Raw genomic sequence first — 15,502 nt, forward strand, 5'->3', positions numbered from 1 at the left:
AGGACATATTGCTCCATTACACTTTCCTTTATTTGTGGACTTGTAGTAAATATCTTCTGGCCAGACGAGATCCCCTAATTAAGCTATTGTCGGTCCACTATTGAAGTCTGTCTAGGCCTATTTGCGCCGTGTAACCTACGGTCCATTGCTTTTTCAAAGGTGCCGTTACCTCGGCTATAGCTTCACTCTGCGGGTTCCATTCAATGTTTCAAAAATGTGAAGTTTAACTCCCGCTGATATACAAGTACAAAAACCTTTTGACTATGTGAGTTTGAAGGAAATAACCCAACTGTGACAAGGAATTAACTCGAGTGTAGTGTAAATGTCAGTGTTTCTGAGAAAAGAACTTGGCTTTTCAATCAAAATTTTAACTTCTTTTTCCAATAACTGGTGCACGACCTTCGTGTTATTTGATATCTCGAAGATGTGGGTACACGCAGGGTGCGATCCGAATCAAGCCGGGTGGGGGCGGGGGGCAGAGCAGGTAAAGGACCACGTTACATTTGAGTTGCTACGCATTAAAATGAAGCTTGCACAATTCTCATGTTCCATTTAGTTATACCGTCAGGACCACCTACCTTTTCGCCAAGAAATGCCTCGAGATCAGTCATGTGGAATCCTGGGTAATCATAAGCTCTCTCGACCAATCAAGCTTCTCATGACGTCATTTCCCTTTCCTAGAATCTTCCTTGAAAGACGAAATTCACAGCGACCATCAGTACTATTTATTACTAGGGAACAGTATGAGACTCATCCCCCCTCCTACCCAATAAAAGAGCAAAGAAGAGAATGAATCAAAATTTCTGGAAGTAGCTTTTCAGCAAGATTTAAGTTGGAGGGCACAGTGGCGAAGAGATTACTCTCAAGGGGGTCCGAAGACCGTAATAATTATTGTCCACCTGCTGCACTACGTACCACCATAGTTCAGAAGCTGACGGGAACTTTGTCCAAAAAAATTTAATAAAAAGCTCTTAGGAAGCCTCTGCAACTGTACTACAAAATTATAACTGCGTGAGTTATCTCCCCTTTCCAACCCACTTTACTCATTTCTCCCGTTGTCCCTTCTCCTTTGCAAAAGAGCCACCGTGTCGTTTGCCAGAAGAAAACGCACCGAAAGCGTAAAATAATTTCTATAGTTTTCCCCGGAAATTTCAAGCCGGCGTGGCCTGGCGTTAAAATACAAATTAGGTGGCGATGGGGCTTTGTCTGACAGAAGAGTCACGCCTCTCCGAGAGCTGGTGCCGAAATTACCGGCAGGAAACTGGATGGATCACGTGAGCGCTTATAAAAGCGCGTAAAATGAGTCCTCGGGACACGCTGCAATTAGTCAGCATTCAGGGGACCTACGAAAGTAGAGCTTGCTGTAATTTTGGAAGCATGACTTCCCCTCGGGTGAGGCGAAAATCAATGCCAGCACAACAACTTCAAGAAAAGAAAATTATAAATACACGTAACGTGAGTTGCCAGGCATCTTTAGAACCTGGGTTACAATTTCTTTCAAGCGTGTGAAGTTTTTTTCTGGCTCTCAGGTGCTAGCAGCAGCTCTTGTTCTGGGTATGGAAGAATATAAATTAGTGTTTGCGTTGGAGAAAGAAAAGAGAGTGGCTTTAAATTTAAGTCCCCACAGCGTGCTCTGATGATTTGGCTTCTCTACACTGGTATTTGGTAGAATGTCTGCTGTGATGTTATCGACTGTATTCTTAGCTATACAAGAGTACCTTACAGGCCGATAATTTTCACGGATCTCTTAACATTGTTATTTACTGATGATGTTACCTACCTTGATCTGGCCAAATGAACTTTACAAAATGAAGAAATGAAAATAGCTCTCATTAACTTTATAAAAACCAGGTAACATGAAATTATCTTGCTCAGGTTATTTTATGTTATGTTTACTGAGATATAGCTCGTTGGACTTAAGCGTTGCCAAATTGAGCAAACTACGTAACCAGAGGTAGAAAATAAAAAAATTGAAACAGAATGATGAGGATAAAACAACACAAACTCTGGAAAGACACGAATAATAAAAAGGATTGAATATATCTGCCACAGGTACAATGAAACCACATTGTAGACGTTATGATCGCAAGAACTGGGAAAAGTGTGTGTATATAGAGATATATATATATAGTATAATTCATTGTATGCATTATGCTTGTGTGTTTGTGTGCTTGTATGACAAGTTGTCAGATATTCATAAATCAGGCTCCGGCTATAGACATCACGTAATACATCTGTTGAAAAAGCTGCCAGCCTAGAAAAGCTTTGCACAATAACTCGACCAGCTAGCAGAAAATGGTCAAACAAGAAACGGAGGCACAAAGTCATGAACTATTTACAACATCTCAGCAATACCAAGAAATTAAGCCATGTTTAAAATGGATTATTCGGCATAAAATACCTTCAAACACAAGAACGAAAACATTACAAAGTCTTTGAAAAATCGATGGAGTCTGTGATAAGGTAGACCATCGATCACTGTCAAGAGCAAAAGATGTAGTCACCATCATCTATCAAGTTGTTTATACAAGAGTAGACCGTACATGTGAGTGAGCTTGCTCTACTAGGCGTTTTGACTGATGTAAACCACAAACACTCCCGTCGACAAACAGCCATCAATTATTTTGTTAAAAATTAGCTTGCACTAAACAACGAGAAAATCTCACACTGGAGAAAACGACCTACACCTCAAGGCCGCTTGATAACGGGTACGTGTCGTTGACAGGTGAGGCTGCACTCGTGGTTGCCCATAAGATGGAGCATATGATCTCGGCGCTGCTTATCGTTTCTGACATTTTTTTAGTCCTTCTCACTGGCTTGCTATCATGTGGCTTACAATGTAATCATTTTTACAACTATGTAAGATTTTGAAGCATAGCTTGATGCGAACCTCGTTACAGGTGTCTGAATAATTTAACGATTTTAATGGTTTTTGTTTGTTTGTTTTTTCACAGAGTATGATTCAGTTTAAGACCTGCCTGTAAACAGAATGCAGCATGTGTACAACGGTGATGTCCGTCTTGGCCCACATCTCTCTCTCTCTAGCAAAGAATGGCAAAGACTTTTTTCTTCTAACCTTTCCTCGTTAAAAGCGGTCGGAATTCAGAAGAAATTTTCAATCCTGTTTGCCTCTAAAGGTAAGCCTTCAGAATTCCATTCTATTTTCAATATGTTCATTCTGTGTCCGTTTCTCTGTACATTCGTGGTTTTGATTCAAAGATATGTATGTTACAGATATCATAATATTTATTTATGTAGAAGATAATGTTTATATATATATGTGTGCGTGTGTGAAAAGGGGAAGGGAACGCTTGATCCTACGTGTAATCTACGTGGGCGACTTTGAAAGGTGTTGCTCTTTTCAAACTTGTTGACATGTGACACGCCTTCGATTGAAAACGCTGGAAAGGAGTAGAAAATGGCCTTTGATCTGCAGCTGCAGCCATCCTTGGTGATAGTATGACCTCTGTCTATTCAAGCATCCTTGTGGGTGGATTAAAGGATCACAGGAAACTGTAGAGAGGGGGAACATTTGAAGCACATCGTTAATTGAGCCCTCCTTCAAGAGCATCTCGTCAGACCCCACGTGCCGTCTTCTCAGGCGCACGCAGGAAAACTTAGTTTCTGGGATGACGTCTGGATAGTGTCAGTGATGGCTGACTCCTCCATTAATCCAGTCTGATATGGAGCGCGTCCCCAATTTTCTTTTCTTCACCGCAAGAGAGTTTCATCGGAAGCTATCGCCTTTGCTGGCTTTCTCCGCCAGCCAGGCGGGGTCCTCTGAAGAGTCCGTCTCGCCACAGGTGGCTTCTCGACCACCATCGAAGAAATCGTTCTTGTGTTCAAAGTTAGCCAGGCTTGCATCGAGCAAACAAAAGATTTAGCAGCCTCAACCGTCTCTCGAGGCGGAGCAAGACTACGAAGGTCACGCCTACGTTTAGTCCAGTCACGTGTTCGTGGAAAGCGCCACCAGCTTACCTGAAGCACTTTTTCATGAACTTCTTCAGATCTTCTCGAAATGTCTGATTCATGAAAGCGTAGATGAAGGGGTTGGCCACATTGTAGGTAAAGTAAATGTAGAAGACAATCAGCTGGAAAAGAAATACAGAAATTGTCAACAGCCAGGAATTGTGATGGAAAGCATTATACATGCAGTAATCTGCAACTTATGACAGAGAGGAAATACTATCACAGGTTAGGAATCTTTATCTCTCGTGTGAATCTGGTAAACCTGTAACTGACTGACAAATAAGCTGCCATGCTGGAAGTATTTTGGCATGTAGCATAGTCTCAAAGCAATACCCACTATAAGATCAAAGTTTTCTGAAAGCTCACCAGCAAACAGTGTAAAGTAATACGATGTTCTTCCTTAGGATTACCTCTTACCACTAAAGGTCTTTTAAGATTTATCATACTTGCATAACAGGAAAGATTCACCTAAAGACATTTGACTATTGATGTAAGCGTTTAAAACCAAGACCAGACCTTGGTTTCTGTCAGAATGAACGATAAGGTTTAAAAGGTTGGATCATTTCCTGAAGCACAGGGCTGGGCTGCCTAAATATTCTCACGGTCTCTTCACACACACACACACACAAACACACACACTTACACAAATAAATAAACTTTGCTGATAAACTTGGTAAACTCTGCAAAATATGAGACTTATTTTTGAAGGGAAACGTCAGCTTTAACCAAGGTTCTAAAATTACATTAAATGTTTAGAGTGGAGGAAATTACAGGGGGTGGTTTCACCCTAATATTGACGAAGAAATCGAAGCGTTTAGCCGTCGAGGTGATTGACAGGTATTACTGAACAGGTACCTGTAATGGGATGAGCATGTTGGCTATTAACAGGGATGGAGTAAAGGCGATGATAAAGACGACGGTTACGACGAAGAGCATCATGGCCGTTCTGATGTTCGCGTACAAATTTCGGTCTCGAATGGTGCTGGAGCGCTTCTTGGGGATACGGCAGACTGTCGCGCCTGCAACAAGGTTCAGTGATAACATGCATATTTTTAAAACGAAGAGTTTAAAGTGTAGCAGGGTGCATCTTTTAACGACTGAGTAAAGTTCACAACAGAATGCTTTTGAATACTTCACTAAATCTGGGTGAGCAACACAGCTCTTCCGTTCTCGTGATACAAGACCTTATTTTATTATGTTAATTATATATTTGCCGACAAATGTAACAAGTTCGACATTTTTTCTGATCATGGTGATACTTGTAAGAATATATATGGAAACTGGAAGCGGGTTACTATCGATATTCTGGAAAAATAGTGTCTTGTGCTTAGCTTACCCAATGAGGTAAACATGTGTGTCTTAACCCTATTAGCCTGCACTTTACAAATGCAAAAACATGATCAGAATCCTTCCAAGAAAAAAATAACCAAATAAGCTAGTTTTCCTGGAAAAACATCTTTCACCAGAACAGGTTCCTACAGTAAGGAGTTACAGAAGATGGTTATCTACACAGTTAAGTACTAGTGGAGACTTCATATTTACTGGCATTGTTCTGGGTGGACATGATGGAATCGAACTTTCCACTTAAAATATGGGTTAGTGCGTATGTTCCTTTGCCTCTTATTGGTACTTAGTATGTTGCTATCCTTTTACCCAACGAACTTTCTATAATCATTCCATTTTTTCTGGTCTGTCCATGTCACACGTGACAGTCTTAGTAGGAGAGGGTGAATACTTCACTCAACCTCACCCTCTTATGTCCGTCTTTTGCAATGATGCTAACTTATTTCACAGAACTTTCTGGTCAGTCAGAAAATCTAGCAGTTTATCTCTTACCAGCTTAACTGTATAAAGTGCATTGTGAAACATGTCTTGACTATATTTGGTAAACATAAACCATTATTGAAAAGGTGATATTTGTCTGCCATATCACAATTTGTTGTACATATGAAACTGTTATTGTGTATTCTTAGCTGATGCTATGACTAAAAACATACCATAGTCTTATAGCCAATACAAAAAATTAAAAAAATGGATAGAGCAGGCTGCTGTTCATTGTAACACCAAGCAATGATTGACCATCAATCGCACTTCACAGTCCATCAGTCTTCACGTCTGCTATTAACATCAAGGCTAACTAACTCACATCATTAAGTAATGAAGGTGACAGCTGGAAAAAGGATTGTGCCGACATTTTAAAAAACAACAGCTAAAAAGTCATTTTTTCCACACACGATTTATCATTGCTCGTCAACACGGGGTTGTATCTAAGATCTGCTGCAAGGTGGTGGGAATGGGGTTGGGGTGGGATTAACTGTCGTCCATCAAAGGAGCACTTGAATGGAAAACCTCACGAAGAGTTTTACTAAAACGTTTCCTTTATTTTTTTTTAAAGCGAAGATAGGACTACCACCTAACTACTTGCGTGAAATCTCACTTTTCCTTTCTTTTCTTGACATAACATTCGGATCCTAATCCTCATGTGGTCTACATAACAATGAACTTGTAAATTCTGGGTTGCATTTGTGTTTAAAATGGTTTCTTTATTATGCTACGCTAAAAGAAAAAAAATTTTATGAAGTATCTTTTCAACACAACTAAACAATTATCAAACAGACATTGTTACAGTTTACCTACTGCTGCCGCTAGTTCTTAGCGCAGGTGAAAACGACTAACAAGCAGATTTTAGAACAGCGAGGAGCTAACTGTATAACAAAGAACGAGAACTCAACTAATTATGAAATCGAATGACTAAAATCTTATTTCAAAATTTCAATAAATTAAGCCATTACGAGTGTTGTAGACGGGGCGAGAGAAAATGAGGAGAGGGTGTAACTACTGGTCCTCAAATAACCAAAGACAAGTGATGCTCTTGAGGGCTAAAACTCCTCACGTGGTGGCTCTCTTCTACGATTTGATACAAAATAGTTTTACTAATATTCTTCTTTTTTTTTAAATTATCTGTCAATCTCATATTTTTCTATTTCCTTATTTGTTTGCAATAATGCCAGTTTCTGATCCATTTCCGATTAAATTAAGTATTGACATGTTATTTTTCTGACTTGAAATACTATGTCAGTCACTCGAAATGAATTCCCAGCATTTTTGTAAAAGTTAATCGCATCCCCGAGGCAAAATAATAACTACCCATTGCTTTTAAACCGTTTGGCTGAAAACATTGCAGACATTAATTTCTGAGTGAGTCTATTCGCTCATGGAAGAATTCAATGTATATACATATATGTTTCTGTAGGGCATACCTGTGTGAATGTAAGTGTGTATGTGAGTGCAAGGAATAATAAAAAGCGAGAAGACTTTGAAAGGCAACGAATATGAAAGTTTCGACTAAATAACCACGAACTGTTACCATTTAAAAACTCTCTATTTCTTTACTTGTTCACTTTTGTTCTTGTCAAACCGAAATTCATAAAATCCGATTTCTGTTAAGTAACCCTATGACCTTTGGTCGAGAAATATAGCTCATGAAATGAGTTTCAATCACATTCTTTTTGAAAATATTAATTTACTTTAAGACGATTTAATGCCAGAGCGAAAGGGATGTTTTAATCTCACAGCTTCGGAGAACTAACACGATAAAAATTATCTGGAAAACGTTGGGTTTAACGAGGAGCCTTTACTTCTGGGCCATTTTTGGTCAGTTTACTTCTGCTCCCCAGGCCTTCCCGTTTTATGAGACAACCAACGGATTTTTACGGTAATCACCTGCTGTTTTGTATTTCTTTCACTGCCGATTGAAGCCGTATCTCATATCGGAGAGACAGTCATTTACACAAGCTGCTATCTTTTCACTCCCAGCTCCATTCATTTAGCCGAACTCGTATCTCATCTGAGATAATAAAGATACCTTCTCCAAATAGAAAAAAAGTGTTTCGTTACCCCAAAAACTTTATGTGGGGTAGCTTCGATCAAGCTTGTAACCAACTTACAGACACGTAATCCGATACCATCTGTCCTGCGTATACAGCAAAATTAATGAACCTGTCCGTGATTTGTGGACCTAGGTTAGGCGGGTGCACACCTTGCGGTATGCAGGAGACCGTGTATCGGGTGGACAGTAAGTCAGTTGGTTGCAGCATCGACACGAAATAGCGCTGATCTCAGCGAAACTAAAAACTGCGCGGAAGATAAAAGTAGAAAAAATGTTCTTCATTCCCTCGATCCTTACTCGTATCCTTGGCATTGTGGCTGCCATTACTCTTGACTCCATTTTTAGCGGCGGAGCTGGTAGTGGTTTTTGTGACAACTGTACCGTTGCTGTTGAGTTCCGTTAATGCAGTCTCCACCTCGACTGCTGCTGCCAGGTTGTGCTGGGGCGCGGTGGTGTCGGTGACTGCAAGACTGACGTAGTTATTCTTCTTCTTCCGCTTCGCCTTCTTTGCACGCCTCCTAAAGATGGACTGAAAAGACAATGCAAAGAATAAAATTGTTTGAAATGCCGTGTGCGCAACGGATGATAACACTTCCAACAGATGCTAGTCCCAACCGATGAATAAAAAAAAAAGTTTTGTTACAGCCTACTCCCACCTCACTAATTAATCAGATTGAACACAGAACATTATTGTATATTACACTTCGTAGACAGCCAAAGTAGAATAATTATCACACCTCCGAGGTACGGATAAGCAGCAAATCACTTACAAGGGATCATGAAGGTTCACTCTTCCATTTTCTCTCACCACACACCACATATCTTTTAATTTAAATATAATAAAGGACTCTTAGAAGTCTAGCAGAAGACCTCAACCTTAGTTTATGAACTACAAGTAAACCAAATTTATAATAGAGAAAAGGGATCATAAAAAAGCTTTTGATGAACAGATGTAATGTTTACTCACTCTGTAAATCAAAATGTATAGCACGACGACTGCAATGAAGCATAGAATGTAAAGAGAGGTGTACACACGTAAATACCACGTCATAAAGTCGTCGGTGAAATGCACGTTGTTCAAGAAACATTCCGAATTGAGGCGAAACTTCCTGTAGATGTGCAGTTCGTAGGTTTGACTGTCGTTTTTGAAAGAGATCTCCGACAGCGCCATGATGCCGTCTTTCTTTTCGTTTACATCCAAAAATTGCAGCTCCATCTCCTCGTTTGGGATGCTCATCCACGTCTTGTTCGTGCCCAGCAAGACGGAGCCGTTGGTCAACAGAAAGTCCTCCTTGTTGTACAGGCCATACGACATGCCTGTGATCACGCCGAAGCACAAGGATGGTACTGCCAGGCACAGTACAATGATCCTGGCCCGCTCCACAGAGATGATGTGAAGGAAGGGATGGCAGATACAGAAGTAGCGGTCGAACGCAATGGCGGCCATGATGAGGGAGGAGTAAGGGATGGTGGAGGTGTTAAAAAACATGTATAACTTGCACAGACTGTCGTAGTACAGTCGGTAGTGCAGGAGCTCGAAGACTATGGTGAAGGGTATTGTGACGAGGCAGACGATGAAGTCAGTTCCGGCTAGAGCCAGGATGAAGATGTCGGAGGTGCAACAGTTCCGGCGCCGAAAGAAGATGTAGAATGCAATGGCGTTGCCGGAGATGCCCACGACACTGTAGCAGCTGAGCACGACGTACAGAACGATGTGCTCGGCGTCGAAGGACAAGTTCGCCTCGTTCCCTGTCGCGTTGGTGGTGGAGGAAGCGCTGGCCGACATCGTGAAATGTGTGGACTTTTGTCAACGGTCTCCTTCGGCAGTCATAGCATCATGGCAGACATAGGTAGGTTAGTTTCCAGTAATCGACAGATTTCATTTTTCTCGCTGTGATTTCTACCATGAATCCTTTTCTGTATATGCTGGAGTATCCAGTTTCACAAGTCCTGGTAAAAGAAAAAGAAACATTATAAGAAAGTTGAAAAAAAGCCACAAAGTCCCTCAAACCTAAACTATAATCACAGGGGAATATTACAGGTCTGAAAGGTTTTCCGTGAAGAACTCTCTTCTCCTACCTGAAACATGTGCATGTTATGAGTCTGCCACATTTCCCACCCACAACCCTTCGCGAAAAAGCTCGATTCGCGATCACAGAAAGCTCTTTATGAAACACAAGTACATCTCCATGCTCCCCCATAAGAGCCCTGTGAAGGGAGGCGACCACTCTAAAAGGCGCACACCTCCACACGGCAAAAAAACAGCCTGGCGTTTAGTGCCTGCGGCATCATAAAACTAAATGAGCATTACATCGCAAGAGAAAATTATAATAAAATTTCTAGAGGAAAGGCAGCTGAGGGAGGGTGTGAAGGTGTCATCACCATTTTATCCCAAGCAATGTACCGGTCCAGCGGGGCAGTAGCCCCATCGTCACACTCAGGGAGGATTTTGTAGAGGCAGCGTGCGAGGAATGTTGATGACTTATTAGAGATTTTATAATTGGGAATGGTGTGAATTGTGGGGGTAGGGATCCATGAGGTCCGTCTTTATGTACGTTAACACATTTTTCCATTGAAGTGCGTTAAATCCTGTAGGAAATAAAAGTCAGGGTATGAAAAATTATTAAAGATTTATTAAAGTTTTCGTTGAAAAGTTCTTAAGTAGAAAATTATCAGAATAAGTGCAATTCCAGTAAAGTCTCAGACCGAACTAATCATTTGAGAGCGTTAAAATGGAATACGGCAGGAATTGGTGCAACGAACATATTGTTTCATTTGGAGAAAAAAGAACAGAAATAAAAGAAAGCAAACAAAACAAAAACTAAAAACAAATCACCTAAAGAAGTTTCTCTTTTACTGTTCTCATTTCGGTGTTGCCTAAGCACCCTGAGAGTATGTGAGGGAGTAGAGGACAGATGAGGACATGAGGAGCAGGTGAGAGACTACAACGTGCAACACATGAGGACCAAAGTCTCTCATGTAACTTCTTGTCAAAACTTCCTTTGCTGATGTTATTTTTAGTTTGCAAAGTTGTGAAGAAAGTAAATGTCTTGCTGGATGAATATTTTAAAGACTAGTTTTTTTACCAGCTGCTTCTGAGGGCGGACAAATAGCAGCTGGGACAAGTAACCTTGAGTTTTTGTGTTTCTTGAACCAGACGGTAATTTTTAAAAAAAAATCAAATGTCGACAGATTCCCATTTCTGAGATGGCAGTGAACATGGTTAACTGAATCTTAAAGCGCAATATAAATTATTTCATAGTCACTAGTTAATAAGATTTAGTCCAATGTCTACTCTCGGCAGAATCTTTGTAATGAAAACTAAACTTTTAGTTCTGTTACTTCCAGGAAAAAAGGAACCACACCAAAACTAGCAGCTACGAAAACAAACAAACGAAAAAGAGCAACATTGGAGCATGAACAATGTTGTACAAAGAACAAATAACCAGCCTCCATTTTTGCTGGCAATTTCGGATAAAAGCATCCATCAAAATCTGCTGCTAGAGGGAATCTGAAGCCATCGATCATAATTATAGATCGTAGTGAGTAGGTCAGGTTCATTTCCCACTACTTGCATCCTTTTCTGTCTCTGAGTCCTTTTGTGGAGGACATCCATCTTCTCTGCCGAGTTGTCCCTTCCTCCTTTCAACCACGGCTAGAAATTTAGCATAGAGTACAACAGACACACGAAATACCTCAATTGCTTCGATTATTTAGGTGCAATTAAGAGCGATACGGGGATGAGTAAAGAAAAGGCTACACTTCCTCTAGCCTTCGCCTGATGTGACTTTTCCTTTAAGGTCTCGTGGGTCTACCTTATTCTCTAATGACTGGGTAAAGCTGAGTGCGAGACACTATTACCCAGAGTTTTGGGTGATTGCCTCCATTTTCCGTTCTCAAGACGTAGGCCCGCAAAAATCACGAGACACAGAACGATGCCATACTCGTGACGTCACGCGTGTACTCAGATGTGATTGGTTAACCTATGATTCTAGTCTTTCCGGTGGCTAAAGCGGTCACAACATAAACAAATCCATGTACAATACTGACATCTCTTGTTGATTGTTTTCTGTGCTTGGTTATATGTATATCTCGAGGGTAGAAGGTGGAGTTATTCTCCACATTTGCCAAATAGTTTCTTGCACTGAGTCATCAGCAATTGACTAGAAAAATGCAATCCATAAGATAATGAATGTTAGTGCCTTATTCGTGAATTTCGCAAATAAGTTTTAAAGGGGCGCCATGACGAGTAGGCACACACACACACACTCTCGTGTATAATTTCATTACACTGACTTGACTGTACATTTTAAAGATCTTCTTTTCTTACTCCGTTCGTCCTTGCTTATTAAGCAGCAACACTGTGTTTTGTGTTTTGTGAGTTTGATTAAACTGTTGTCAGGAAAGTTAGACATGCCCAGAGATTCTTCCCGGGTAACAAAACGTTTAATACGACTGCAGCTGCTCACAGATGCGAGCGATTTATTCCCTCACCAATGAGATAACAAAACATTTTGTTCGCCAAACTGTCACAGTGATTTCCTCACTTCATGCACAAGCTGTCCATTTTACGAGCTGAAGGCATTTATTCAGACACCTTTCAGTGCCAAAGAGCATCATTATTCACAGAAGGGATGTCTGTAATAAGATGGAAAGAGTGTATAGCTTTGTGAAATTCACGTTTCGAAACATGCATTTCGAGTTCAAAGAAATAACAACCGAGGGCAGATTATTTTTAATCCCATCACTTTACCATATGCCTTCGCCTTCCAGGTCATCTGATAAAGAGCTCTTAGGAAAGCCTTTCCTCCACGCAACAGAATCGTCTGCCACAAGCTGTTGGCAGCTACACGATCCCACGTGACACCCGTCCAGCAGAAATCTTTTCCTTTTGCTCGAACCGAGTTCTGACGTCTTTGAGGTCACGCATGCCAACGTCTCTGGGGTCACGCCTGCTGATGGCTCTAAGGTCACGCATGCTGACGCCCGGGAGGTCAGGTCTGCTCACAGTCGAAGGTTTTCAGTTTTGATTCTTTCATCGCATCCTCTACCAGTGGAGGAAAAGTGGGTAAAGCCACCAGAGAGTGAAGATGATAATAATCATACATTCACAGCAGCAGGGAAGTTGGGTCCGTCCAGCCCGGAAAAGGGAAAGAAGAGGGTTAAGAGGTCAAAAGGTTTACAGATGAGTTCCGTTCGGTCGTGAATAATGCGAGGGCAGAGAATGGGGAGTAGGGGGTGGGAGATGGGTGTGGGTGGGGAGGATCGTTGCCTATTGTCTGCGTCACCTCCCCATCCGAACTAGTGCACTCGCCTAGTCCAGCACCACGCTGCCCCTCTGCCTACTGTAGGGACCTCCCTGTACCAGGGTGGAGAAAGCACCCTGTGTGGTTCTTGGCGCGTGACACGCGAGCATGCACGTGCCTGCGACTGAGTTCGTGACCCTTAGAACCTGGCAGCAGCTGAAGCGTGAAAGTATCGACTGGGTCTCTGACTGTTCCTTTGATCGTCTGCTAGCTTGATTAATTAGGCTTACGGTTGACTGAATGCTCATGCACTTAGTCATCCAGGGAGAGAGAGAGATGCGATTACAAAGTCTGAAAGCGTGAACTCCTGCTGTTGAGAAAGCTCGGAGATGGCAAATGCATAGCGCCTAAATTTGCCGATGTAACTAGCATAATTTGGTAATGGGGTTTGTTTGCTTGTTTGTTTGTTTGTTTGTTTGTTTGTGTGTGTGTGTGTGTGTGTGATTTATGCATGCGTGCGAACATCACAGTAACTAACAGTATAAAGAAACCCGCTGGCGTCTCACCACCACCATCACGATGATCACTGTCCTCAATGCCGTCTTCGCGAATGTTCTAGAAGTGAGAAGAATCTCAACAAAGCGGAATCAAAGTCCGAAATCGTCATACACCCGAAGCCATTCACAGCCAAGCCTACTGACAATAGATTAAATAACTTCTTAGTGAAGAAAAACATGCACCGAAATTGAATTTAACTACACTCCACCGGGTGGCAGGAGAAACAAAACACAAATTTCTGACAACAAAGCGGGGCGTGAGCTTGATGACCATCCATGGCGGTCTAAAGAAAATGTTTCAGCGCACAGCAACAAAAAAAGATGGCGGAATGAAAGGCATACACCCGAAACAAGACAAGAGAGAGAAGAGGCCAGAGTGGGGCGAGTCTTGTAAGATACCCGAATAAACACTTATCTAGTCTCATTCTATCTGAGTAGCATCGATTCTTTCTTGACCTGCCCTTGATCTGGAATTTTCTCAGCAGTTTGAGACGAGCTTCCATGGCAGACGCCATAAAAATAAGCTCTTGAAGGTTAATAGGTTCCTGGCCGTCTAACGTCATGGTTGTGACAGGAGCGAGCGGCGCGTGGCGATCGATGATATTTCTGTAAACAAAAGAAGGTCGATGGTCTGGAATAGGCCAGATCTGTTGTTCCATCACGGAAGTACTTGGCCTTTACCTTGTCGAGCCGGAGCCTAGTTAGATGTTCACCTTTCAAAACAAAAAATACTCCTCCACAAACTTTTCTTTGTCGAATTTAGAGCATTGCAAATATATGTAAATATATGTACAATAACTAACTAACTAAATAAATAAATAAATAAAGCAATCGCAGCAATCTTTCATGATTTTTGTCAGAAATGCTTCTACCCGCAGGCCTTTCTCTTCCTTTGACACCAAAATTCGTTGCATACGCCTTAAAAACTGAAAATCACGGGCGAGGTCATGTGGGTTCTTGTTTTTCCGCGCCAGCTGATCAATTTTCAATAACGCTCCAATATCGAATTGTAAGCCCAGTTCTTGCAGAAGATTTAAGATGTGTTCATGCTGGTGCAGAAGATGAGGGGGACAAGGGCAGCAATAAAGCAGGCGCCAGACCGTGGCTTACATCAGCCAATGGAAGATGTACCCGCAGTCAGATGGCGGAAGGGGAATTGGAAAGACGACGCAGAGCAGAGTATTCAAGAAATTCGGAAACTCCTCCTGTCAAAGATTTAAACCACATAGAAGGCAATAAATATTCAAAAATCTTCCGTTACATGGCAATCAGTAGAAAATGAAGAGATTCAAAAAAGAAATGCAAGAAAAATTAATTCTCTAAAAGTCAAAAAAAGTCATAATCACAATCAAAAATTCTTGTTCAGTTCAGCCTCAGCCTGCATCGGTCACGTGGTGAACAAGGACGCAGCAAGTGTCAAGGTTAGCAACGGGAATCAACATGGACGAAAGAAGGGACTTTGTTTGCGCAGTGGACAGTCGATACTATTTGTATGAAGATGTTATTGACGAGACTGTTGATAAAGAGAGGCCGCCTTGCTCCTGGATTTGATCCTGATGGTCTAAAAGCGTTGGCAAATGTTAAACATCAAAGTAAATACAGGATGCTAGGGTGTAATTAGAGGAAAAAGGTCTAGGGTCCCACGGTCTTTTGCAATTACTTAATTCTGATTCCGCGTTTAAATAAAAAGAAGCTTGTGAGGCTTTGTCAGTGATGTATGGAAGGAAGCGGTGTCCCAGATAGAACTGAATAAAGCTCGATCGGTCTTTGACAGGAATGTTTTGTAACAGTACTAGTTTAAAAAAAATGTTTAGGATTTCCTCATCAATCGAAAGACTGAT

The 15,502-nt window shown here is 41.4% G+C and overlaps 1 protein-coding gene across 4 annotated transcripts in view; it reads right to left on the reverse strand.

Annotated features, from left to right (window-relative positions):
• Positions 1-3,959: 3,959 nt before the first annotated feature.
• Positions 3,960-15,502, reverse strand: part of LOC112557694 (cholecystokinin receptor type A-like) — a 67,620-nt gene continuing 56,077 nt past the window's right edge. For 2 of the 4 annotated variants that reach the window (XM_025227689.1, XM_025227690.1), the window contains 4 exons: positions 8,826-9,808; positions 8,156-8,387; positions 4,825-4,988; positions 3,960-4,091 (listed from right to left, as the gene is read on the reverse strand). In XM_025227689.1, coding sequence (XP_025083474.1) covers positions 3,975-4,091; positions 4,825-4,988; positions 8,156-8,387; positions 8,826-9,644 — 1,332 coding nt within the window. In that variant the 5' untranslated portion in view covers positions 9,645-9,808 and the 3' untranslated portion in view covers positions 3,960-3,974. Of the gene's footprint in view, positions 4,092-4,824; positions 4,989-8,155; positions 8,388-8,825; positions 9,809-9,937; positions 9,987-15,502 lie in introns of those variants that run through there. The other 2 variants (XM_025227691.1, XM_025227692.1) reach the window with 2 other exon arrangements.

This window comes from Pomacea canaliculata, linkage group LG2 (assembly GCF_003073045.1).
Source record: "Pomacea canaliculata isolate SZHN2017 linkage group LG2, ASM307304v1, whole genome shotgun sequence".
Taxonomy (NCBI): domain Eukaryota; kingdom Metazoa; phylum Mollusca; class Gastropoda; order Architaenioglossa; family Ampullariidae; genus Pomacea; species Pomacea canaliculata.